At 47.7% G+C, this 26,436-nt stretch overlaps 1 protein-coding gene across 1 annotated transcript in view; it reads left to right on the top strand.

The window, feature by feature from the left end:
* fto (FTO alpha-ketoglutarate dependent dioxygenase) overlaps positions 1–20,987 on the top strand; it is a 104,378-nt gene extending 83,391 nt beyond the window's left edge. Inside the window, exons 9-10 of the mRNA XM_040160310.2 lie at positions 19,178–19,318; positions 19,695–20,987. Coding sequence (XP_040016244.2) covers positions 19,178–19,318; positions 19,695–19,701 — 148 coding nt within the window. The 3' untranslated portion in view covers positions 19,702–20,987. The remainder of the gene's footprint in view (positions 1–19,177; positions 19,319–19,694) is intronic.
* The last annotated feature ends 5,449 nt before the right edge of the window (positions 20,988–26,436 follow it).

The raw sequence follows: 26,436 nt of genomic DNA, 5'->3' as shown, positions 1-26,436 counted from the left end.
CCTGCTCTCCACTCATCCTCGTTTTCTTTTTTTTTCCCCCTCCAGTAAGGATTTTTCCTGGACCATACATTGTTAAAACACACTCGCGTTAAGCCAAGGAACCGCACTCTGACAGAATACTCTATCATTCGACTTCCTCGTGCGACCCTGGTTGATCTGTACTACTTCTACTTAAGGGCCCCATTCTCTTTGATCGAACTAAAGTTTACAGAGGAAAGTGCGCGGCATTGGGAGAGCTCCACCAGGGGGGTTTATGCCCTTTCAACACTCTGAGCAGCTGGGGGACGCTCTCCATTCTGCTTCAAGTTGCACCCGGGAACTCTCCCCCACTTCACCAGCGTGCATCAGCAGACACTTGGTCATTAGGTAGATTGACAGTGATTGTCGGGCCTGCAGAGCTGAGGCAGCCTCTGCTCCGCTCCGAGGCCCGACTTCGGAATGCACGCGTATAGATTTTGTGCGGGTGAACAGAATTAACAGGAAACGTTACAAGCGACGGTAATCGATAATGGTGTGAAAGATGCGGCAGACAGTGTGGAAATCACATTTTGGACAGGTTGCTACTCCATAATTGATCGGTTGTAGCTTTAAGCATTATTTTATTGTTTATTGTACAGTGACGCACCGCTGCTCATGCGTTTCGCACTAAAGAAGGTGAAGGGTGTACTGTAGAAGATTTTGTAAACTAAAACTGAGGCGCCTTACGGGGCTCGGCTGGTTGTTGTTTAGAGGAGGGCTGTGTGTCCGGCTTGTTCTACAAAATGCTCCACAACTTCCCGTCCTGTTCGATCCAACGGGATTCCTCTCCTCATATTCCGGACCCACTGTGTTTTCACTGTCCTTTTCTCTCCGTGTGCACATGCAGAGAGGAGAAGGATCTTGAGGAGGTCGGGACTGTCCTCTATTATTCATCAGTGGTAATGAGTGAAAGGAGCTGGCAGCATCTGTGGACTTATTGATCCTATCCTCTGGTTTCGTGCCTCACCTCCGGTGGGGGAGGAGAAAGGGAGGTGGGGTGAACCCAGACGCACACCTCTTCTCTGGAGCCTAGGGAACGTGCCCAGCCCCCTCTTCCTTTGCCCTGGCTGCCCAGCCACCTGGCACTGACACATTAGTGGCTCATTGTTTGTGGATCTGGGCGACTGGTACGTCTGTGATTACACACTACACGTCCTCCGTTTGCTATTGTTCAACGTAAAAATCCATTAAAAAGGTGAATTTTTGTAAACTTTAAAACAATGCATCAAAGCCCATGACTCAAATAACTGTGGGAATTGCACCGTCTCTTTGATAGATGTTGAAATGCCCTGGCTTTATTCAGATTTAAAAAATAAAACATTGAATTTTAAGGATGTGGAAAGGCCGTGAGGCAAGGACGCTCAGCTATCTGAACCCCACAGAGGCCTCTCTCTCGCTCACCATTAGGTCCGTATGTCTCCCACTCCACCCATTTTACTGCCTTAGTGCAGAAATGCGAGAAGTCTAAATGAGTCCCGCCCCTTTTAATACAACACCGAGGGGAGAAGCAACCATTATGAATTATACTTCATTACAGCCATTTCCTAGACTAATATAGCCGTTATCTTTCTACTGCAAAGGTTAGTTTACCCAGCGTGCATAAAAAAAAAGCTGCAAATGTGTGTGTGTGTATATGCACATGTAGGTGTATGAGCTCATGCATTCAAGCGTACCTGCTGGTGATTGGTGTGGGCAAAAAGAGTGTGTGTGTGTGTGTTTGTGTGAGGGCACCAGAGAGAAGACTGCTTGGCTGGCTGGTTGGCTGGCTGGCAGCACCCATAGTCCCATTAATTTCACGTGGGCTCCCTATCACCAGCCACAGATGCCTATAGACACGTAAATGAGTCTCCAGCGAGCGGTGGGCCGCCCCAGCCAGCCAGCTCGGGCCTAATGGGCTGGAAAGCCAGCGTATGTGACGGCAGGAGATGAGGGCCTTATTTACACTGGCAGACATTAGTGGATGGACGCTGATTCACTGATTAACACGTCAGCCACACACACACACACACACACACGCCCTCCTCCCATGCCTTCACCAGTTCTCTGCATCTCTTTCCCTTCAAACCTCTTTGCTCATTGCTACACAAAAACAACAAGATCCGTACACAAACATATCCTCTTCCTCTAGTTTTGTTCTCTTGTATTTCTCCCATCCCACACCATCCCACACCATTCACATGCCCATGCTGGAGACACACGGAACGCGCACACATACACAGAATGCACAAATGCACGGTGGCAGGCTGCTGAGAAGGGGGAAGCAATCTGTGAATGATAGCTCCTGTGGAAAGATAATGTTTCTCATGCAGCGCCGAGTGGGGCGCTGATGGAAGAAGATGACTTTTTGAATGGTTAAGTGGGTAAACGTTAGATCACGGCCGCAGCGCTCCCGTCCGCCTCACCCACCATCAATCCCTCCCGCTCTCTCCTCCTCTTTTCCCCGCGCTCTGCCTTTCTCCCTTTTCCCGTCTACCAGATTGTTTATTGAAAAAGGCACAAGGAGGCCGCAGATAAGAGAGGCAAGGCTAATGCCATGATTTGTGTCAGTCACGCCGTACAATTTGTTACAATCGCGACACTTATCACAATATAATATGTTTATTCTGGTCAATTAAGTGGCACAGGGAGGCTCCCCGCATTTGAAGTGTCACATGCACGATGGGATAGGGTGAGGCCGATCAAAGGAAACGGAACTAATCTAATTGCACAGCATCTCACGCTGTTGCCGTCAGAGCAGCCAGCCCTGCAAACTGAGTCGTTTTAGGAGAAAAGAGGCGACAGCAGCTTCCAGGTTTACAGGTACACCGGTGGTCAGGTTCGGTTTTGTTTGACCGGGCACCTGAGAACGCATAAAAAACAACAAAAAAACACTACTATTTGTTGAAGATGTGATCACAGTGTGACCCTTTGCTCAGGGGTTCACGGGCACTGCTGTGGTCCAGCGTGAAGAAAATCCCCAAAGAGTCCAAATCATCCATAAAAGCAGGCCAGGCAGTGCGGGCAGGCTGTGTAGCGGACCAGTGCTTCTATCGATCTGAGAGGGTTCATTAGGTAAGTGCTGACATCACAGATTGATGTCTCTTTAAACCAGTGCCTGCCGAGGAGCTGACAAGGAAAATCAGCACTATTGACTCCCGTGTGCGTGCGTGTGGTTTGTGTATGTACATTTGAAAGGCGTCTGTGTGTTAACACACTCGCTTACATATTTGAGGACATCAATGTCAATGGGCGCATATGTGCCAATAAGAACGAACATATGCGGACAAGCGTTTGCTAAACAGGTGTGTCTCCTTTGTGTGCGTCTCCCTAGACGCCGCAGTAAATGGCCTCGTCTGTGACGGGATGCTTGGGTGTAGGTGTTCACTAATTCTGCTAGTTATACACTCAGCCATGCGGCTAAGGGGCCTGTCAGCCCGTCTCTGCCTCTTGCACCAGCACTCATCCTCCCAGCATGACAGAGTGGGGAGGAGATGGAGTGGAAAATGGGGATGAAGAGCAGAGGAGATTGCACAAGGTGGAGCAGTCAGAGATTGACTGGATCGCATCTCTCTCCCATCTATATTTCATCGGCACATCCGCGAGTAGTTTTTCGGCGATTACGTCGCGCAGGTTTTCCCGGCTAATGTGCGATGCGGGAAGACACTTGCCTTGAAATGTAAGATTTGGGTTTGTAGGATTCTTTTCATTTCCACCTCGTTGGAAAGCGACTGAAAGTTGTCTCGGTATGTGACCCAAGTCCCCTCACCCAGTACTTGTCGATTGATTCGAGATGTCGTTTGTATCTGATGTGTTTCTCTAATTAAGATCAGGGGAGAATCATTGGCATCGAGCGGCTCTACACGGCCATCGATCGGACGGCGAGTGAGTGAGCGTTTGTGAGGAGCGTGTGGACAGCGGCGACAGGAATCAAACCGCCGGGCCGCAGACAGCGGCACCTGAGGAAGAGGAAGATGTTCCGCGTAACATCCAGAGTCCTTTTCGAGGTCATCTGAGGAGCGCGATGGCACGCGGTCTAATGAGGAATTTGTTTCCGATCATATCGTGGAGACGCGGCGCCTGTGACCTTCCAATTATTATACCTTGACTTCTGGCAGCACCCGGCAGTTTAAACCATCAATTTCCTATTTTCATGTTGCAGCTGTAACAACCGTTTTTTTTGTAGCTGCTGATCTGCAATCTACTGTAATCCATAACAAAGCATTCAATACTTTGTAATGCAATCCAACGGCGGGCATTGACAGCCGGAGATCAACGGCACGTGAGCTCGGATGGTTATACAATAAACATCACCACCCCTAAACACCAGGGCAACACATCTTGCTGCTTTGAATGAGCAATTGATCAGGTCTTTTGGAAAATGAACAGGGTGTTTTCATGTCCAGTTGAATTGTCTTTAAAGATCAATAGTCTAGGAGAAACCGAAGCAAATTGAATTATCTCACTTTAATACATCAATACTCAAGATGGTGAATTCTCACAAATGAGGAAAAGAGGGGGGGAAAAAAACAGTTTAGAAAGTTTGCTCGTACTTTCTTTTAACCTGAGCTGAGCACAATGCAAAGTAAGTGTTTGGATTGTGCAGGACCGAAGGCATGAATCCCTTCCAGGCCGCCACCACCAGAGGCACATCCCCATTGGCTGCCTCTAGGAGATTAAAGAGAATAATTGCCAGCTGATTGGCTGTTTAATTTTTCATGGACCTTTGATGCGCGGGGTGTTTGTATTACCTTTATCAGCAGGCATAATAATGGGATAGACTTTGACACACTTAAGTAAAATGGGCTTCTTCACAAAACAGAGGAGCTGCTGCTCTTTGGTCTCGGCAGAAACAAACAGACTGCAGCGCGGCGGCGGCGCTTCTCTTCAGGCAGCTAATGAAAAGGCCACTGTTTCCATACGGAGGTGCTACGGTATTCTTATGCAAACACTGAGCATTTAAAGGGATTGATGTGGTGTTTATTGCATTGCATTGCACACATGCTTATTTCCCAGGCATTGAGTCATTGTACATAAAGAGGAAGTTGCCTTTTTGTTATAGACTGATTTTTATCTCTGCACTTTATCAGTTTAATTGGACATTATGGAATCTCCTTTCTGGCATAAATGGGCTTCACCTGCTGTTTCTGAAGCACTATGAAAGCACATCAGAGCTAGTTTGGCCAGCTCCTTCCAGATCAGCTGCAGTTGACGGTCCCATGTTCATACCTGTGCCTGGTGACACTAATCTCCTCCTGTAGGTGATCCACCTCCTCATTCCCAATCTGTGTGTGTGTAGGTGTGTGTTGTGTGATGGTTGCAGCGCACGTCTCCTCCGCGGTTCCGCTTGGGTCCAGGAGCGGAGAGCCTCTCATGGTTGTCACTTGGAGGTGGGAGAGCAATCATTTCCTTGGACAACAGTCCCATCCTCATCCCTGCTTTCCGCCCGCTCGGATTAGTTCCTCTCGCTGAGAAGATTTGCATCCAAAATATTATTTTTTTCCCCCTGTTTTTTCTCCGTCTACCATCTGGATCTCTTTCCCTCTGCCCTTCTGTGTTTCTTCTGCCTGGTCTCCCCCCCCCCAGGATGCTGTAGAGCATTTTATTACAGTTGTCAGAGAGAGTAGCGATTCTATTGTGGGGTGATTACGACAGGGTGTTTTACCCACAGATCACCAGAGCAATTAAAATCTGTAAATAAGGCTACCCATGATGCCTCAGTCCAAACAATGGGGTCCCGCAGGAAGCCGTGTGTTTGAAGGAGAACTGTGGAAGAGAGAGTTTCTCTCGTCTTTGACTCTCTCTCTCATTAATTAGGAGACGCTCCTTCAACCCAACACAGCGGTGTCCATGGGCAGCTTTGCACAATCGTAGTGACACATATTTCAGACACAAGATGAAGCTGTTTACTTTTGTGTAAGACCTCGCATTACGCCACTGCACTTTGTGTTGCAGCACGGCAGAGATAATGGCGGACGCCTCCGTAATTGTGCTAGCGACAGCTGTTAGGACGAGCGGCGAGAGAAAGGCCTGCGTCAGCCGCAGAGGCAGACGAGTAGAACCACTGGAGGTTTGCATCTGATGGAATAGTTTGATGGGCAATGAGATAAGACATAGGTGAAATTGTAGTGGGGACATGGAATTTGTCGCCCTGTTTGACCAGTAATTTTCAGGCACCATATTACACTTGGATTATTTTTTTCGGGTGTAATGATTGCGGTTATGTTTTGGCTGTTTTTTTCTTGTAGTTACTTGGCAGGATCACACATCTGTACCTTGGCATAACCAGAGGACGGTCCTGCCAGAGAATGTCCTGTTCCTTGAAGGAACGGCTTAATTAGTGCTTCAGCAAACCATCAATACAGAGAGCTGCCTTGACTCTGGTTCAGCATCCTAACTGGCTATTAACTGCCTGGTTTACCTCAGTTAAGAAAGTGATGCAAGCACCCCAAACTACTTTTTTCTTTTTCTTCGTGCAGACAAAAGCCCCCCTTTGTAGTTTCGTGGGAAGACATGTGGAACATGTCATGTATTTGGTGTCAGGATGTGCGCATACCGCTTCCGCAACCACCCCCACCCGGCTTCATAAATTACTCACGAGTGGAGTTCGGGCAGGTTGGAGCAGAGGAACCAGACAGATAGAAGGAGGGACCGTGGGAGGGCTGCAGCTCGACGCAGCGCCGCGGTGATGCCAGGCTCTGTGGGCCTCACCGGAGGCTATATGCCTTACCAAGATCCTGTTTACCGTCAGCCAAAGAAGCTGCCAGCCACCCATTTCCATAACGCCGCCTGCGGTCCTCTGCGGAAACGCATACCTCTCTCTCTCTCTTTCTCTCTGCCGGAGATGCTCCACGATGTTGCCTGCTCCGTACCCCCATATAACTCTGCGTTCTGTGTCTTGCAATTTCTCTCTTTTGTCTCCATCTGTTTTCTTCCCGTCTCATCTTTCCAGCACACTTTATTTGCTGAGACTCTGTTTTTGTTGCTACCCCCCTACGCTCATTTCTTTCTTGGCTACCTTCCAGCTCTTACAATCAAATTCTCCCCTTTCGTGTCAGTTTATACCGGTGATTGTTGAACGTTTGCCAGGTACATGTTGGCACTGAAGACGTAAGATTGTTTCTATGAAAACAAAGTATCCCACGGTAGTGCTTACCAGGTGCAGTCAACATAGCATAGGTCCGTATGAAAGTTGATGTTGTGTTCTATTTCAATGAGGGTAGGTACGCAGGTTGTGCTCCACCTGTCCAATGGTTTAGTTGGAGTGTTTTCCACTATTGGGGACGCGCATTGGGTCATTCTGCGCATTTGCCTATACATCTTTATTCAAAATACTATGTATACTTTACATAAATCTTTTTCTGCACCTTCGGTGTGCAAATACTGAAGTGTCACTCATCTATTTCCCCATTTGCATGTTGTCTTCTTCTATCGACGTGCACTCATGTCCACTCTGGACACGGCACCCGGGGGTACTGGTGTTTTTCCTTCACTCGGCACATCTCTGCTCGAGCCTGCCATCTTCAGCCTTTTCCCCTTGTTCTGTTCTGTCATATGTTTGTGCAGATTTCTCTTTTTTTTCAGCTTGAGCCACTTGTGTAGTTGCCATGTTCATGTGCCTGTACATCAGTGAGCATCTGCTCTTTCAACAAGGTCCCCATGGCCTCAAATGTCAGAGCAAGCAGCTGCCAGACAAGTGCATTGTGCAGTAGGCTTGTGTTCCGCCTCCTCCCATCCCTCCACTTCTTGTTCTGTGATGTTAACTGTGATTGAAAGTAAGTAGGCAGCAGCAAGTGCGGGAGGGATGAGGGGCAGGGTTGCTGTTTTTTTTTACAGACTTGGACTCCTGTAGTTTGGAGGAGTACTGTTGTTACAGTTGCTCAGGGCCTGGCTGTCCTCCGGGGCTTTAGGGTCAGGTGAGGGGGGTGTTCTGTTGTGCATTAGGTAAGGCTTCTTCTGCCCTCTTGTGTGAAAGACCACTACAATGGGAAGCCATTTGAAGCTTGTCCATGTTGTTGTCTATGAACTATAAGGTATCAGGGGACCAACTGTGTGTGCGTGTGTGTACTTGCACAGGTTTGAATTTGCTTGTATATGCTCTTGTATACCTTTTTATGTGTCCTGCATTTGCAGTGTAACATTTCAGACAATGTGGATCCCCTGGTGGACCTCACAGTACAGATGGTGCTACACGATGACATAGGACGCCTGTATCGGAGTATATGTGGCCTTGTTGCACACGTGTGTGTGTGTGTGTGAGCAAGTAGTCGCAGGCGGGGAGCACTGAGGCAGAAGAGATGGACGGGGAAGAGACAGGCAGGTACCCCCCAGGAGGTGCCCAGGGGGCAGTGGGCCAGGGGTAGCCCCTGCAGCTTCCCCCCCAGCACACTCTGCTCTGCTCTCAGACACTTCTATTGATTTGTTCAGCAGATATGACCACAGGTTAGCTGCTCTGCTAAGTACTGCTCTTTTCACCTCCCCTCTGCCTGCAAACAAAGGGCGGACACAGGCTGCATTTGATGTCGGGTGATGTTGTTTCCTTGGCGTTGCGTCTGCTGGCCACACTACCTATAGCCCCCCCTCCGTGGCACAGAGGACGTACGCTGTATATTATTTGCATGTAACCATCAGGGGGCAGTGTTCGACTCCTGCCCCGTAAAACGCGCCGGGCGATACTTGGCGTGCTCCTCCATTGTCTCTCCCTGAGGCTGTAGGAAGAGTTTGCTGCTCTTGGCAGGTCTACAAGCTGTGAGAAAAGGCACTTCAGAGTCGGCGTCAATCAATCGGCCGCCTTCATCTCAGGATCCCAGGAAGTAGAAATTCCATGTTGGATCAAGCCTAATGTAGATTAGTCCACACAGCGGCTTGATTTGCGCCCGTATTTTGCTATATGTGATCAACCTGTGTAGCGGAGTGTAAGGTTTGAACCTGACAGATGTAGATGGAAGCCAAAGCAACTCTTGATCAGCTTAAGACAGTTCGTCTCATTGCCTTGCTCTTATGTGATCGGAAGTCAGCCCGTGCTCGCTTGACAGGTGGATGAATGGAGTCTTCCTGGCCTCCTGGATGACACATTAACATGAGCCCAGCCTCGTGAAGTTCTCTGAATTCTGAGCTGTCACAGGTGGCAGATGAGTCAAAGCTACCAGTGACGTGCAGTCAAGGTAGGCAAGGTAGGCACTGCCTAACCTGCCAGAATCAAAACATAAAAATTGTTCATTAAATTATTTTATTTAATAATGTTGTATATATATATATATATATATATATATATTTACTGTTTATTCTTATTATATATACAATATGTGTGTTATTCCTTGTTTCATAACATTAACTGGCACCTGCCTTGGCACCTTTTGAAAGCCCTTTACGAGATTCGAGGGAGGGTTGTTCGAACAGGCCTTGTATGATTGATTAAAACAAACTCACCTGAGTCATCATGTGCTTCTCAAGTGAACAGGTGTGATGTTGAGACAATGAACAGTCAAAAATGGAACACCGCAAGTGTGTGAACTTCCCACGCTTCAGTTACAAGGAAATATGTCCTTACAAGACAGTGCGACATGATTTATGATTGCTAATTTGGAAACTCCAGTGTAGGACAGCAAAATACCAACTTGTCAGATCCTTGATGGTCTTTCTACTTGCACATAGTCACATGTAATTTCTTATTCTAGAGCAACGGAGACTTACCGGCAATGTTGGTCACGAGAGACAAAATGCTAAAAGATTTCTTACATTATTACATTACATGGAATTTAGCTGACACTTTTATCCAAAGCAACTTACAATAAGTGCATTTCAACCAGAAGGATACGAACCCAGAAAAAGTGCAATTTAATCTTACAGGAGTTAATGGCCTACGCCTTTATAAGAAATACCTCATTTATCTCCTAGGTCCTAAAATAGTTTTTGCCAGCTGCATAAATGTAATATGTTGGATGACTTAAACTCGCACAATAAGGACTATTGGTACATTTCAACCCCTCGCTGGGCTCCAAGGCATTTGTGGCTTTAGCTGTTTTGCTAGCTACCAATACCACTTACCTGCAACATGAACACGCGAGGACAGGGACTAATTGCAGGGACAAATGTTCCCAACTGTGGGGTGTGCAGTTGTCTGGGCCTGGTCCAAGCCCTGTTTATCTCAACCTCTGTTGGCAGTCATACACACACACACACGCCATGCTCTGATTTAACCAGAGGCAAAGTCCCCGCCAGCCCCCACTCTCACTCATCAAAGATTCATAAAGGCAAGGTTCTCAATGATTTTCTGTCTCTTCCCGTATTCACAGCTTGTTGTCCTCACCCTCCCTGTCTCCTGCCACTCAGACAGCGGAAGTCAGGCAGAATTACGGCTGAGGTGGCCGCTGGCTTCCAGTGTGTGTATGTGTGTGTGTGTGAGAGAGTGTGTGTGTTTGCACTGTTAGATGTGCCGCTGTGTGCCGACACAGTGGTAGGACATGTGCAGGAGGGCAAGAGGGCACTGATGGAAAGTTTCTTGTCGATGTTGTACCAAAAACATGAGGAGCCCCCATGCTGGGAAAGGAGTCAGGCCCCCGCCCCCCCCCCCCCCCCCTGCCCGCTCCTCTCCTCCCCTCATGCACTCCTTCCGCCGCTCTTTGTCTTCCGCCCCAACCCTTGAGCCCTGTTCGTCGTGACAGCTTCCACACTGGATCTAAAACGAGCTCATTCAGAGCCCCAGTCACCGTGCCCAAGGCACACACCATCTGCAGCCCTCGGAGTCCTTCCGCGCGCGCGCGCGTGTGTGTGTCCGTTCGCGTGCAGGCTTACGAGCAGGGTTGTGTGATGGTTGTGTGGGTGTGAGTGCATGCATGTGTGTGTCTGCGATCCAAAACCACCGTGCCTCAGCCTGTTAGTCTTGCTACTTACCAGGCTTAGCCAGATGAGGGCCACTCAGCCTGGGTCTAATTCCTTTGACTCTGGCAGCACTTCACTCCCGGCTCTTTTTGCCTCTCAAGCCTGCATCTGTGACCTTGGCTGACATCGAAGGGGGTTAAACTGTGGACTGGAAGATGTGGCCACAGCGATTGAGTTGTAAGCTAGTTTTGGGATCGGCACTTGCACACAGCCATCTGGGCTTCTACGGGGCTCAGAAAGAGGTTATCCCTCTCCTACTCCCCACAGCTGACCCTGGATCAGCAGTAAATGCGGAGACTTTATTGAGAAGCATCTTTGCTGGGTTCGGTGCTGCAGAGCAGGGAACATTTGCACAGTGGAAAATCATTTAAAGAGGAATCTAATGAAGAGTTGATCTCTGTTACAACTTCCCCTGTAATCCCTCTGATCGGTTGTGCCAAACTCTGCTTGCGGTTGGCGCTTTGTGTTGTCATAAGCCTGTGTCACCTTTTACCACCAACGTTTTTTTTTTGTGACTCCCATACATGAACAACGCCCCGTGCCACTATAAACAAAAGGCCTTGTGTTGAACGCAACACAGCCCCGTGGTTCTGCCAGTAGTACGGTTATTTCCTCAAGCCCTGATATTGTCACTACAAACAGAACACTTTTAAGTACCAGTTAGACCACAAACAGCTTCTCACACACCCCGAACAACTTTCAATGAATATTTTGCATACGCAAGCCTAAACAAACAGACTCATCTTCATAGGCAGGTACCGATGTGCTCACACACCCACACACACCCCACCATACTGCGTTCCCTGGCTCGCCGTGTGCACTCTTTGCATCCTGTTTGGTGCGGCGCCTCAGGGCCTAACCTGGCTGCTCTTCCAAACAAATTGCTGGCTGTTCACAGCATTTTAAATGCTGAGGCCCTTTAATTACACTATTTACTTAATAGGGTGAAACAAAACTCGTGTTCACGCAGCGGGAGCACCAGGTGATGCAGAAGTTCAAACACCTGGCGGAATGCACTCCTCTGGCATGGACGCGTAGCGCGCACGCGTGCGCACACACACACACTCACATGGCTGCGCTGCAAACACAAAAGCCTTCTCCGGCTCGGATGACGAGCTACACAGAGTTTAGGACTTTTTCTATGCGTTTTTTTTCGGGGGGAAAAAAGGGAACGTGCTAATAAGTTACTTTATATCCCGCCTGACCTTTTCAGAATTCAGAAGTTTCTTCTGTACTGTGAATAGAACAGTCAAACATGGACTAAAAGTTTTTTTTTTCAGATTACTTGTCTGAAGGTGCAAAACGCTGACAGTAGAAGAAAGCTCAGAGGGATCCCGACTGGTGACCTGTCAAAAGAACATACGTTGCCTCTCCATCAATACAAACATTAAAAACAGTCAGATAACAGTTATGTGCTTTGGTCCTAATTACAGAATTAACATTAACATTGGCTGTTTGTTTTTACAAGAATGTCTCGTCATAATAAAGGGCCCCGCCTGTACATGTCCAATTTATGAGGGTTATGCTTCATGGCAGTTTCAGTAGGGCGTTTCTACCGTCACTGGTTTGCCTATTATGTGATCTAATCATGACAAGTGATGGCAACAATAAGGGGACTTTACGTATGCAGTTTAAACCACATCTCATATTTATACAAAGAATGACACACACACAAAGAGGTGACTGTTTGTTTTGACGCTTTATTTAAAGGGGAACAACACATGCAGTGTGTCGCTTTTTTCAATGCAGTCACGTGTTTCTGCAACCCAATCTCTGTGGTGCAACTGTTCAAAACTTCTATCTCACAGTTCCGCGTTACAAAAAGGCTTCAGAACTTAACACCACGTCCCCTGGAGCCACAGAGGGATGACTTGTAACCGGGCAATTGAAGTCACAAAAGACTATAATTAGCCGGAGCCGCTTGACCCCGCCACCGTCACCTGAAGACAGGTGGGAATTATGAATCGACCCTATCATGTGACTGGGGTCAGGTGTCGTCCATGGCTCAGCTGTATAGCTTCCGAGGCAAGCCTCATCCATCACCCGCTTTATTGCACCATTCAGATGATGCCCACGAGGCACTGACGCTTGGCCAGGAGGGGAGAGGGGAGGTGGGGGGAGGATTGGATGAGAGTTAAAAATGATCGTTTTACAAGAACAAGCTTTCACAGCGGCGGCGTGCCACTGCCCGGGAAAACGTAAGAGTTAGCGCTCCCAACGCCACAGTAACCCTCTTCCTGATTCCCCAACAGCAGATTTACGGCCTCCGAAAGCTGAGCCGCGAAAAGGTGCGATCACTCGCGGGCTCGTAACCCCTTTACCCTCGTCGTCCACCCCTCTTATTGCTCCATCCCTCTCCAGGGCTTCATAAACAAACGGCGTCATCAGGAAAAACTGCCGTCAGTGTCTCTTCAGAACCAGTTCTAATTAGTTTTAGAAAGTAGTAGTTTTATATATTTGTTTTTAGGCCACGTGTGGCTCATTTGTGGCGATGACGGAGAGGGCTGCTTTGTTGAGCTGGGCGGCCGTCCCTACTTGGTGTTGTCTTTGGGTCGGTACTTGCAGGCCCGAAAGTAAACGTTTGTTTTCCAGGGATTTTCCTCCAAGCCAGCTGCTTCTGTTGCGCTGGCCTCTAGCCTGGCACAGGTGGCTGGTGGGCCAAAAGCCGCAGCCTCCCTCATTCCTCCCCAGTGGGCCTGGAGCGCACACACACACACACACACACACACACACACACACACACACACACACGCATACATATGGACTCTGACTGTGACTGTTTCTCTTGAACACACACACAGCTGCGGGGGGTGATCCGTCTCTCCGGCGCTGTCGGCAGAGTCAACGGCCAGGAGGCTCCTATCTGTTTGTCCTTTTCCTGCCTTTTTTTTTTTTTCTCGTTGTTTTATTAGAACCTGATTGCATTTTAACAATAGTTGTCTGCTTGTAAATTTTGCGCCTGTGTTGACATTGGGCCACATTCCATCCCCTCGCCTGAGGAGGAGAGGGAGCAGGCCCGGGTGTTTGGTAATTTGTTACGCTGTTAAGCACCTAATGGACGTCCACCTGGTTTCCTGAGAGCAGTAGCTGTAGTTCAGGGGCCTGCCTCCTTTGCACTTCCAGACTTCCAATAGTGTTTTATTGCCTCCAATTATGAAGGCAATTTGAGGCTACCTTGCTTTGTGTGTGTTTTGCTGTTACATCTGGTTCACCCTGCTCTAGACGGGGCGGCCAGCCAGCCAGGCCACATCAAACACGCCCGCTGTGAAGCAGGCAGGGACTTTGCAGGTACGACGCACCTTCTCCGTTTCTGTTGTTGACTCAACCGGCGCTTTTGTAAGTCACATGCCCTCGGTGCAAACTCAGGGCCCCGCATTCCAATTGGCCCCGGATATGCCATTAAGTACTTATTTGTTTCATGTGGTTTAATGTGCAGCCTAGACTGCAGCTGGCAAGAGGGACTCCTCACAGGCCCACCCAAAGGCACCCACGCTCCTCGGGAGAATTATTGTTCCCATCAGCGCTGTGGCCGTTGCGGCACGTGGTGCCGAGTGTTGGAAGCTTGACGCGGCACCCAACCTCCTTGCAGAAACACCCCCCCTCCTCCTCCTCCTCACGGCCTGCTAATGCATTTTTGTGTGGTTTCCAAGACCATTAATTAAAAGGGAAAAGGAGTGCATCAGATGTTAGTTTTATTAGGCTCCTTTGAGAGAATCAAAATGAAAGGAACATATGTCATGCATTTGATGACGCCCCCCCCCCCCACCCTTCTCTCTGTTTCGCTCTCCACAATTGCCCACCTCACGTACTCGCAAAGTGCACAGTCAGCAGCTGTCTGCAGACACAATAGCATTTAATTGATCCTGAGGAAACGGCTAAGACGCGGCGCTGCCCACGCTTTCTGGCTGGCTGGCTGGCTGGCTCACATTCTGCACCACTTTACGTTTAACGCTGAATATGGCAGTGATTGGGATAATGGGAGTTTGGGATGGTGGGTGGGGATCTGAGGTTCTGTTCGGGCTCTAATGAGGACAACCCTGAGAGTTCACAGGACCTTTGAGAGTCCTGGGTGGTGTGGGTTGAGATCCGAAGCTCGACGCGTCACAGGTCGGGGCTTGTTCTTAATGTCTCCCGGCAACATGCATGCCCTCTGCATGACATCACTAATATCTTGCACAAGACAGTTGGAAGATAAGTAGGTCGATAAATGCTATCTGCCTGTCTCACTCTTACCCATATATATATCTGCATGATATACAAAGACAGATGTGCTCAATCACTCACTTCTCACTCAACACTGCACAGACACAAAAACCTACATGGATAAGTGTGCTTTTTTGTTTTTTCTTCCCTCTTGCAACATGACTGCATGCCTTACCTTTTCAGGGAACGGCTGATTTATGAGACACATGCCTGTTTTTTCATGACTTGTTTGATTGCATTCTCAGCTATCGGGCACTCGGGTTGCCAAGACCATAAAACTGCACACCTGCACGAGTTTGCTTCAGAGTTAGATGGAGCGAGGGCCGAGCATGGGGAGGCAGGTGACCTGAGGTAGACGGATACTATAGCTCTACATAAACAAGGATGATTGATTGATGTTCTGTGCCGTTTCACTTTAACACAGGCTTTATTGTTTTGTCCTGTTTAGCCTGGCACATGTTTTGGAGATGTTGCAATGCCCATTCAAACAAGAGCCACGTCTAACTACTCTTGTATCTGTTTTTATCTTTGTGATAAGGTGCTATTGGGATACTTCATAGAAAAACTCATAGCTCTTACATAAAACATGAAGTTTAGAGAGGGTATCTGATCCTCTGTATGTTCTTTCGCAAAGGCTTTCCATTAGCGTGGCGGGACTCCACCCTTTTCCTAAAAATGAGGTCCAGAGTCAAGCAGGGCAAGCCGTCTAATCCCACGTGGTTACAAATGACCCCCTGTAGCAATAATGCAATAAGCGTTGTCTCCTATCTATGTTCTCCGGGTTCTTTTTCACTTGGCTTGACACAATTGTGCATTTATCAGTGTAATTGCAAGAGTTGAAAGCACTGATGTTGTCTATTAGGCGGATTTCCATCCTGTTAAGAGCAGAGGGGCTTTTAATGTATGGCCCCGCCTGAGCGAACTGCTACACAATTACACACCGGCCCGAGATTGAGCGGGCCGACTATGCTGCTGATGCTGATGATTGTGACGGTCGCCATGGCGCTGATGACACCCGACCGCCCTGCACTCTTCTTACAAGCCTTCCAGAGGGAGACTAAGAGTGAAACAACAAAGTGAAACCGAGGTTAATCATTTTATTCACTCCCTCACTTTCCTCTTCCCCTCCTTTAACCAAGTGATGGGCCCTGGAACCGTCGAGCGGGGAGAGGGGGGGGGGCGGAAATCGATGGGGAGCGCATTACAGTAAAACGTATTGATTAGGAGACCTGCGAGCAGTGTGTTGGTCGCGGAGATGGTGGAATGATGCAATGCTTAAAGGAATTTATCCTTTGGCTTTTGCATTAACCTTTTATTGACTGCTTTGCCTGTCCATAATTAACACTCACTTTAGCTAAAGTGGTTAGTTTGAGCGCAAAGGGGGGGCTCCGGACCTTAGTGCAGCGAGGGGCCACGGAGCCGCAGTTCAAGTGCAGCGCGCTGCGTGGAGGGAGCGGCCTCTGTGGAATAGAGGCGATAGAATCCTAGATACCTTTCACATTAGCATAGCATCTGAGTGGGGGCCTGCCAGGCTCTAAGGTTTCAGGGCAAATTGAAATGAGTGATTGCGTTGCCAATCTCCCCTGACCGAGCGCCAGATGGGATAGTTAGGCCCATATCTGTCTGGGGTTAATCCATTGGAACAGCCCGGACTCACAAACACATTCGCTGCCTCCTGACACACACACACCCCAACTCCACACACCTCCTTCCCTCCAAAAAAAACCCCTTTGTCTTTGACCTTAACTTTAAAGGTGGGCCGCTCTGCCATGGGAAAAGTCTCGTTTGTACGCCACTGTGGCTTCCACTGAATTTCTAGCGAGAGCCCAGGAGAGCTTAAGGCACCTCGCTTGGTATTGACTTTTTGTTTGGTTCCATTTTAGCAGTCGAGGGACGTCACTCTGTGCACCGTGTAAAAGTGTGTGCTGAATTACCTACACTGTATTATCTTTGATAGTCTTCCAGTCCTGATATCTTTCATCATATCTTCGGTAACCCGGGAGCCTTCCATTTCCTTGTTAATGTCGCGAGATCCCTTTGTCAGATAATTGCAGGCAGATCTGTTGAAGGACGGCTGCTCTGGTTTTTTCACGGCATGTAGCCTTTCAGAACGAGTCAGGGCAGCCGACGAGAGGAGAGTGTTTCCGCTCATGGCTCCGCTCCATGAATGCTTAATCAGACCAAATCAAAAGGTCCGGGATCCCGAGGCCTGTGGCGTCCTCAAGCTGATGTCAGCAGCACCACAGAGTGCGACTGGGTGTTGTCTGGGTCAGTTTTTCACTCTCTCCCCTTCACTCTGTAGATATGTATGCCAGCCATGTCCTCCTCCTCCTCCTCCTCCTCCTCTTTTGAAGTGGCGCTTCCTTTAATTCGCACCCTAAATAAATTATGAGAACATTTAAACACACGGCTCGTCGCAAAGCCCCAAGGTCGCCTAATCGTATTATTTATGAAGTGATGTGCTACATAATGGTACTTAGTGCATGTTAACAGATGCTATTATCAGGCCCTGATCCAGAGCGCAGAAGATATATTGGAACAGTGGATGTTAATGCCGCTCCTCACCACTGTAATGCGGCAGCTCTTTAAAGGGCTAACCGCACCAAAATGCTGCACTTAGGCCGAGAGCCAGTCGAACATTAAGTGGCTCCGGTGAAAATATATAACCACAAATTGTGGCAGCCCCCGGCTGTCCCCTGACAACTTTAACATCCCCTCATCCATCCATAACCGGCCATCATATCCTCTTCGGCTCCGTGTGTCCTCCCCATCCCCTCCTTCAGTCACCGGCCACAAGGTGGTGGTGGTCTTGTGTGTGTGTGTGTGGAGTTTTTTTTTTTTGTGTGAGTGGAATATGATATGACAGAACCTGGTATCATGACTGAGTGGGAAGTAGAAATGGCCTCATGACTCTAGAAGGAAATCTTAGGCCACCGCTCACAAGCACACACGTACTACACACACTACACGCTCAAATGCCATCCTCCTCCTCTCCCTCTTTCACCTCCAGGTCAGAGGTCACTCTCATCTGTCAAGAGGCAGAGGGAGGGCAGATTTACAATGACAGCGGAGAGCAACACCAATTCGCCGCAGTAAATATTTACACTGGTCTGACAAAAGATGTGGTGGAAGTCTGTGGGGCTTTCAAGGACCGTAGAAATCACAACTAACCCCAAATTATTAATCGTATGAAAATAGCGCTGGATATCTCACAGCGATTCTTCTGAAATTAGCATTGGTCAAATACACTCATGTCGCAACAACATGTTTCTCATCCAGCTGCATAGTCGTGCTAAAGATTTATGGCTTTAGAAACTTTCACTCGCATCAGTGTCTCCCTGTTGCTCAGCTCCATTTAACCCGCCGGCTTGACGGATTTAAAACTGAAATGCCAAAATAAAAGGTGCAAGTTGCATAGAAATTAGTAGTTTAAATATCATTCGAAATAAACAACATAAAGACTCTTATCAAAAATTCCAGCCTCCTTTGTGCTCACCGATCACACACACACACACACACACACACACACACACACACACACACACACACACTTACCCTCTCATATCCTGCAGGTTCTAATTGAGGCCGTTATTATTAGCGGCCATAAAACGAAGAGGAAACACACACAAGCCGACTGCTTCCTGGTCAAACACACATTATCCACTGTGTGTTTAGGGAGGAGTTAACACACACACACACACACACACACACACACACATTTCATTGACTTAACAACTTGACATTTCTGAGGTTGACCCCTTGAAAGACCCCATCAGTCAATACAGAAGATCCAGAGAGAAAGATTCCTGTTTATCTTTGCCTACTGGAATCCCTCAGTTGTCAACTTAGGCTACGACCTTTAGAGTAAATCAAGTCGCGATTAGAGAACGCCAAAGAAACCTTGATGATTTGAGAATACGTTCCTACGTGTGTTCCTGATGTTACTAGGAACGAAGACAAAAACAAAAGAAAAGAAAATCACCAGTAGAAAGTTTAGCGAGCAACTTGAGACGTGCGCCCTGGTGAGTGTCTACCAGTGGCTTTTGATGGGTGGGAGGAGTTAATGGGTGCGCTTGTTTCCTCTGTCCCGTCGCCTCAGGTGCCACTCGAGTCTGGCGCGGACGTTGCCCCCCGAGGAGGCCCCGGTGGACTGGCCCTTCTGGGGTGCGGATGACCCCCACATGCCGCTGCCCTTTGATCTGGCCGACATCATCAACAGAGTGGAGTCGCTGCTCTGGAGGTGGGACTGACAAGTGTGGAAATCTGACAACTCGTACTTATTACTCTGATTAAATGATCGTTTTATTTTTTTATTTCTAACTTTATTTTCACGTCAATTTAAAAAAAGACACATGGAAGATGGTGTAATTATTTACAGACGGTGCATGATGCAAAAGGAGACATAATGACTTTTTTCAGCACCGGGAGCTGCTCAAGTCTGTCACTCCAATAGGAGACGTGTTCATACATTGCACTTACAGAAATGACAATGTCGGCCTCTTGATCAATCATGAAACGCTGTGTGAGCTGGGCCCCGTTACGGCATTTCAACCACTTTTGTTGGCACCACCCTAATGCAAAGACAAAAACATGTTTTTTTTGTCTTCTTTTAACAGGATGTGAAGGATGGATTGATGAAGAAGGATCCCACCAAGATTGATTTTGTTTTGATTGGTTCATCTACACCCCACATCCACCCCTTCCCTTACTCAACTGACCCCGGCATGGGTCGGCCACCTCCGCCTGAAAGAAAACAAAGGCCACCACAATAGAACCAGAATGGCGCTTCAGTAGCATGCCAACAACGCAAGCTTAGAAACGAGCCCACGGTGTCACCACGGTCAAAGCAAACACAATTGGAAACGGCGTTTGAGTGGTAGCATACATTGTGTAACTATGTATTATTTCAGTGTATTCTGTTACTTAATCTCATATAACCAAGGAATGCGTTTATCCATCATTTCTCAGTATTCACGATGCAGTTCAAACATAAATGCTTTATATTTGTCACAGTGTTATAGAACAATATCGAATAGTTCATTAAAAGAAAAACTCACTTTGCTCACATAGTATATATATTCTTCACTTGTATATTGTAACCCCCTCATGTTGTCTTCAGAAATGGAATGAGACCGACGTGACCAAGGAAAGACAATGATAAGAAGCTTATGTCATGAATGGCTGTTGAGCCACGTGACCATACATGTGATCGGTTGTCGGCCTGTGCGTTTGTGCGCGCTTCCTCTGCCACATGCGCGACGGCGACGGAGTGTATGAGCGCGATAGCGCGTGTGAGAGCCGGTAGGCAGCCTGCCAGTTGTGTGTTCTTGGAAGATTTGCATAGAGAGACGGAGGCTAGCAGCGGGGGCCCCTGCTCCTCCGCTCTGATGAAAGGCAACACCGACAGAATGACCCGCAACACAACCGCCGTTTCTCATAATTACAGCTGTTCAGCCGCTTTTAATTACTCTTAAAAGTGTGTAGAGCACCACATTCCCCTGTAATGCTGCAGGCCATCCGAGTGAGCGAGAGAAAGATCCGGCGCTTCTGACAAAATCCACTTTGAAAAACAGCTAAAAAAAAGGGCGGAAAGGGGGGGGGCTGACGTCAGAGCAGCGCTACTTGATTCCTTCTCTCTATCTAGTTCACGATGAAGTAGAGGTGCTTTTTACTTTTCAAAATGCACTCCTTTTTTGTTTTTTACACTTCTGAAGTTTTCCAAGACGTTAATGGTTGCCAAACGCCGTTCTTCCTGCTTCTTCCTTTGCTGCGCCTCCCTCGTTTGTTGTTGTCGGAGATTCGTTTGTAGATGGGAAGTAGCGCTGACTTGTTCAAATCACTCAGTGCTCTCTGTGCCACAGCTTGTCTGTAGGAATGGCAGTAAATAAAAGAGAAAATGTTTTATCCAATAACCCGCGTCCCTCTTTTAATTCGGTGCTTTTGTCCGCTATTATTTTTTTAATTCCTCGTGGATAACACACAGGTACAAAAGGTTTCTTCTGACATGCATGTTTCAGTTTGGACGTTGATGGGTTTTATTTTCTAATATTTTTGAACCGACATTAAACCTAGACAAGCCAGGCAGGGATCTGTTTCATTGCTCTCCCTCTCAGCTGAGTTCCCAGCCTGTACTCTCTGTGGCCCTCAAGATTAAGACAAATACTGCTTTCATGCTAAAAAGGCCTAAAAATAATCCAACATTTGAATGAAGTTGCTTTGAGCGCAAGAAGGGTCGGGTTCACTGAACCAAGACAATTTGAACTGTCAGTCAGTCACATGTGTTCTGAACTTTTATATAGAAATGTCAACCATCCATTTGAAACCGCTTAAAATTGCTGTATTGCGTTCATCTTTTTTTCAATTATTTAGGGCTTCTTGTTAGCATGCATGGTTCCTTGAGGATTAACCAGGCGTTTCTGCTTGCACCACCAGCAGGGCAAAGTTTGAGAAATTTCTCTAGATGTGTAACTAAGATTAGCTCCAAACACTAATGGTTTATTATCATGGTTTTATACACAATTAAGTTTGTGTCCCGGAAAAGGTTGAATTGCTATAACTGGTTTGTTCCATAACTTTTTAATTAACAATACAAAACTTAATTATAAATTACGATGTCAACCGAGAGCCACACAGGTTTTTCTGGGAAGAGGCGGAGCAAAGGGCCTTTTAAAAACATCGGCATGTTGGCAGTGTAATGCTGAGCCCAGATGCCCTTTTACTGATGAACCACAGCCGCGCCCACCTCGGATTGCCAGAAGACTGTTGGCACGCAAACCTAAAACAGGTGACAGTCACATTCAGCACCATCATCACATCAATTAGTCCAATATTTTGGTAAATGGATAAATACTTCAGAAAGCTAATTGACATTCGATCTGTGTTGTATCCCACATGACATGAATCACGTGGTTGTGAGTATGTTGGCGTGAAAGCATTGATGTGCCAACTACAGTTATGGCTGCACCCTCATTTAAATGTAATGGAAGCAGAAACACTGTTGCCCGAACTGTGGACATTAAAAAGACAAAACTTAAATAACGACACGTCTGCTTTCTGTCTTCTCTCAACTTCAAAAGGGAACCGACTGGACCAGCAGACCAAACAGCGTTGACCGATGGATGGACTGATTGAGTGACGTCACCGTCGGTGTTGATGGGATGGCTAATGTTCTGTATGTGTCTCCGCAACCTCGACTGCACGCCCCCTCCCCCCCACCCCCCCCCCATCCAACAGTGGACCGCCATCCCAGAGGTCACCCATGTTAACCACTTCCTGTAGTGGCTGAGTGACTGAGTGATGGATGAGCGTGGAGGGCTCTCCCCTCGGGGGCACACTGGAAAAGGGCCCCCACTTGAAGAGACAATTACACAGCGCTGGTGAGAGCCACAGGTATGCATTGTTCTGACCGGGGTCAGCCGCCAGCCAACCAGCCGAGCCGCCCTAAATTAGGCCAACAATGGGTGCGGGGAGAGATAAAATAACCAGGTGTGTGGTGGGGAAAGGTATCGGTTGGGGGTCATATCCAAGTCAAATGTTTCGGTGTGGGGCTTTAAAAAGGCCCAAGTTGATTGTAGTGCACTTTAATGAAATCAGGAAATGGATCTGAATCCAAATAGAAGGATCAAGAAACACAATGTCAACTAAATTTTATTTTTATGTTTAGAGGGATGGAAATCTGACCTCACCCCTAACGTTAGATGATGTTATAAATTAAGATTGCTTAACTTGTACGCACTTCTGACTACTAGAAAGAATACATGTACAATGTGTTTATACAAGTGAATAAATAGATGTAGTTTATATGAAATGTGTGAGCGTGTTTGTCCCAGGTTACAAAGTGCAGGCTAGTATTGGCGGCCCCGGGGGCCAGAGGCCGGTAGTAATTGTAGAAGCAGGCCGAAGAGCTGGAGATAGCATCGGCGCTCTGGGGCGGCTGTCAGCAGTGGGACGGGCCACACTCATTTGTCACCAACACAGACAAACAGCACTCGGCACCCGCAAAACACCGGCTTGATTGACTACATGCGAAGCAACACCAGCCCTAATGTTTTGCAACTGTTAATTGCACTAAAGGTCGTAAAAAAGTCAGACCGCAGGGGGTTCATGTCAGTGTAAATAAAAGGCAGCAGTGAGGGACTTCGTTGACACTTAAGGTCACACTGCCAAGACGGCTGTGAACAATTGAAAAGCTAGATTTTGATTTTCTTTCTCATGTTTTCCTCCTCTCGAAATCATTTTTCATTACCACCGTCAACGATTTATCCGTGACGGGATTTTCACGAACGGGTGTCGTAATTGAAATACAAGTTTTGTAAGCTCAAGATACAATGACGTCACTGGAGCTTTTGAGCCGATTTCTAAAACCCAAAGAGTCTCTCTTCCTGCAAACCCACCGTCCCCTCCGTTAGCCGGCTGATCACCAGCGACGCGCTCACGGCCCCCCCGTTCACCACGTATTAAGAGTGAAAGGGGAGTGACGGGGAAGTCTCGATGCTGATGCTGTCAGGAAGCCTGGCAGCTGAGCCGCCTTGATGAGGAGAGGCTACGGCGTGATGAGTGCTGTGCGTCTTTGTGTGTGGTTTCAGAGGAGAGGAGCTCTCGCGGGAGCGAGGCCTTGCACATCAAACAGCTGTCTGATCAAATGTGGAGCATGTTTGTGGGTCGTCGCTGTGGCCCTGGCTCCAGTGACCAGCGGCCCCGATATCGTCAGTCCTGCAGGACGTTTTTTTTCTAATCTCTCCCTCATTTATTTACAATCTGAAGTGGCTGACCCATTTTTGGTTCACTTCTGGTAAAAATGTTCGATCTCGCAAAAGGGAGCTTCCTCTCCTTTTCGTCCTAGCATAATTTTAATTAAACAGATCGACTATCGTTGTTATTGCTGTGAGGAGAGGATTCATGTGGCTTTTTATTAGGCAAAACTGCCAATTTGTCTGTTGTAATTTGACCGGCATCTGAACAGGCCTTTTTTTTAAAGCATTGAATTTATTACCATTTCATTTTAGTAGCATAAAGTCAGTTATGTGTATCAATTTTTTTGACACTAAAATACCGCCGATAGCACATTGCAGTGCTTCTCTAACCTCCAATCCCTCATCACGTACAGCGAGCGGCGTTTCTCCCCTGGTGCCGCTGGTGCATCCTCGCTCATACCTGTCTCGATCTCTTACTGTTGCAAGACCTGTTAGCGCCCTGCCGTTCACATCAGTGGGATTAAATGGGTCGTTTTCCAGCGTTAGCAGCTCATTCACCAAGTGGTCTTGATGTCCAGCCAAGTATAATTGAGTCATCTGCATCTCATCTAAAATGGATGAAAGGATTTTTTTATATTGCTCCCCTGAAACCACCAGCACCACTCTTTACCCAGAAGAGGGGGGGGGGGGGGGGGGCGGTTTAGGCAAGCATAATTCATTACTTGCAGAACAACAGCACACGAGATTAACCGGTAGCAACAAAGAGAAAAAAGAGCAGTACAGGTACTTTTACGTAAGTAAAACTGCCTGATTAAGCAAAGAAACTGTGGTTAAATACCACCAATGTCAACTCGATGAACATCACTGCTTCAGCCAGACTTAAGCTGTCGCTTTTCTTATTTTGCTTGGAAGCACAAAACTGCATTTCCCTTCAAGGAGATAATGGACATGTCAATATCTACGCTCAATATGATATATTGCATGTAACAATAGAAGATCGACCAAAGACGTATCTAGATCCAACACGGCCCAATGTCTAAAGATCAAAACGACTTAAAGAAAAGTGTTGATAAAAATACCAGTAGAGGATATTTCAAAAGGGTAAACAGAGAAATGGTTCAAACATTAGATTTAGCTCACGGGCCCTCAAACAGCAGCTTAAATCGTAACCATTTGCCCGGGATTAGAAGGACGCAAACAGCTGCATCTCTCCGCTTCCGCACCGCCGCCATGTTTAATGCATCCCAGGGAGACAGACCAGACAAAATGGTGAGTATTAGTTGGTTTGATGGTCGAGGTAGAAGTGGTGAGGGATGGATACGAGCAGGGTGGAGGGATCGCTTTAAATGGGTAGAATGGAGAGCAGGAACGTGTGATGTATTCATCTGAAGAGACGCTCACCTTATCTGCTCCAACCTTGAGGATGATTTACTGGCCAGTCCTCCCAAACACACACACACACACACACATATACATATCCCCAACGCCAACTCTGCTGCCACTTGATTGACAGCTCTTCAAATGAGTGTCTGAGTAGCACTGGGCTCTGGCCCTCCAAGTAAGTGGGCCGTCAAATTACATCCAGGGGACCGACTGGCCCGCTCTCCCCTGGCAGAGGAGATCTATTTATTTGTCTGTTTATTTGCTTGGTTTAAATATTTGGTGGGGGAAAAAATATTGAATTTTTGTCCCCCGGTCAAAGTCCCTTTATATTTAGTTAATAAAGAGCAGAGGAGGTTGTTTGCCCAGAGAAGTGCAGGTTAGGGGACTTTATTTAAGGGAGTCCTCAGAGAGAGCCGGTGACCTTCTTCTCATGGAGGAGAGGATTGTGTACACTGTGCTGAGATTCACTCTCTCCCTCTCTGCCTTTCGTCCGTCTATTTATGTACTCAGGCGTGTTTCCTGCCCTCCTTTTCCCTGCTCTGTCCCATCCGCTCTTACCCTTCCTGCATCATCCTCCTTTTTCCGTCTCCACACATTTCCTCACCTGACTTTTCTCTGCCTCCTTCCCTTTCGGCCTCTCTATTTGACTGCTCTCTCTCTCTCTCTCTCTGGAGTCCCCGGGCTGCATCCAGGTTAAACTCTTAATTGCTTCAGCGGTAGGCGGTGTGAGGCGCTGGCTCACTGCAGCTCAGCCGGTCCCTGTGCAGGGGGCCGCGGGGTTACTGGGGAGGGTGAGTTGTTCCGTGGCTGGTGTGTGCTGGCAGACATTGCTGGGAGATGATAAAGACTTATTAATATAGATGATGAAGATGACCTCTGACAGCAGCTATACGGCTATTCAGCAGCATCTCAAAGATGGGACATGAGCCCAACTACTCTCTCTCTCTCTATCTTTCTTTTACCTTCTTCGTTTGTCTCATTACAAGCGCGCCATTATATCTTTTCCTGTCCTTTTACTGCACTTTCTCGCTCCGTTCCTTAAAATACTGCTACATTTACTGCAGCCACACGCCCACAATCAATACGCTCTGGTGGGATTCATTTAAACTGGACATGCTGTAAATGTAAATGTGGACATCTGCAGTGTAAGTCTGCTTCCCCCCCCCCCCCCCGTATCTGGACAAACTGCAACACTGTTGGTGCATCAGTCGGCCTGGCAGCTACAAGGCCCTCCCCCCTTGTCACGTACAACCACATCGAATGCGTGCCTCGATCCAGGGTC

The sequence above is a fragment of the Gasterosteus aculeatus genome, chromosome 12 (genome assembly GCF_964276395.1).
Source record: "Gasterosteus aculeatus chromosome 12, fGasAcu3.hap1.1, whole genome shotgun sequence".
NCBI classification, from domain to species: domain Eukaryota; kingdom Metazoa; phylum Chordata; class Actinopteri; order Perciformes; family Gasterosteidae; genus Gasterosteus; species Gasterosteus aculeatus.
This window is presented reverse-complemented; position numbering and strand designations above follow the sequence as displayed.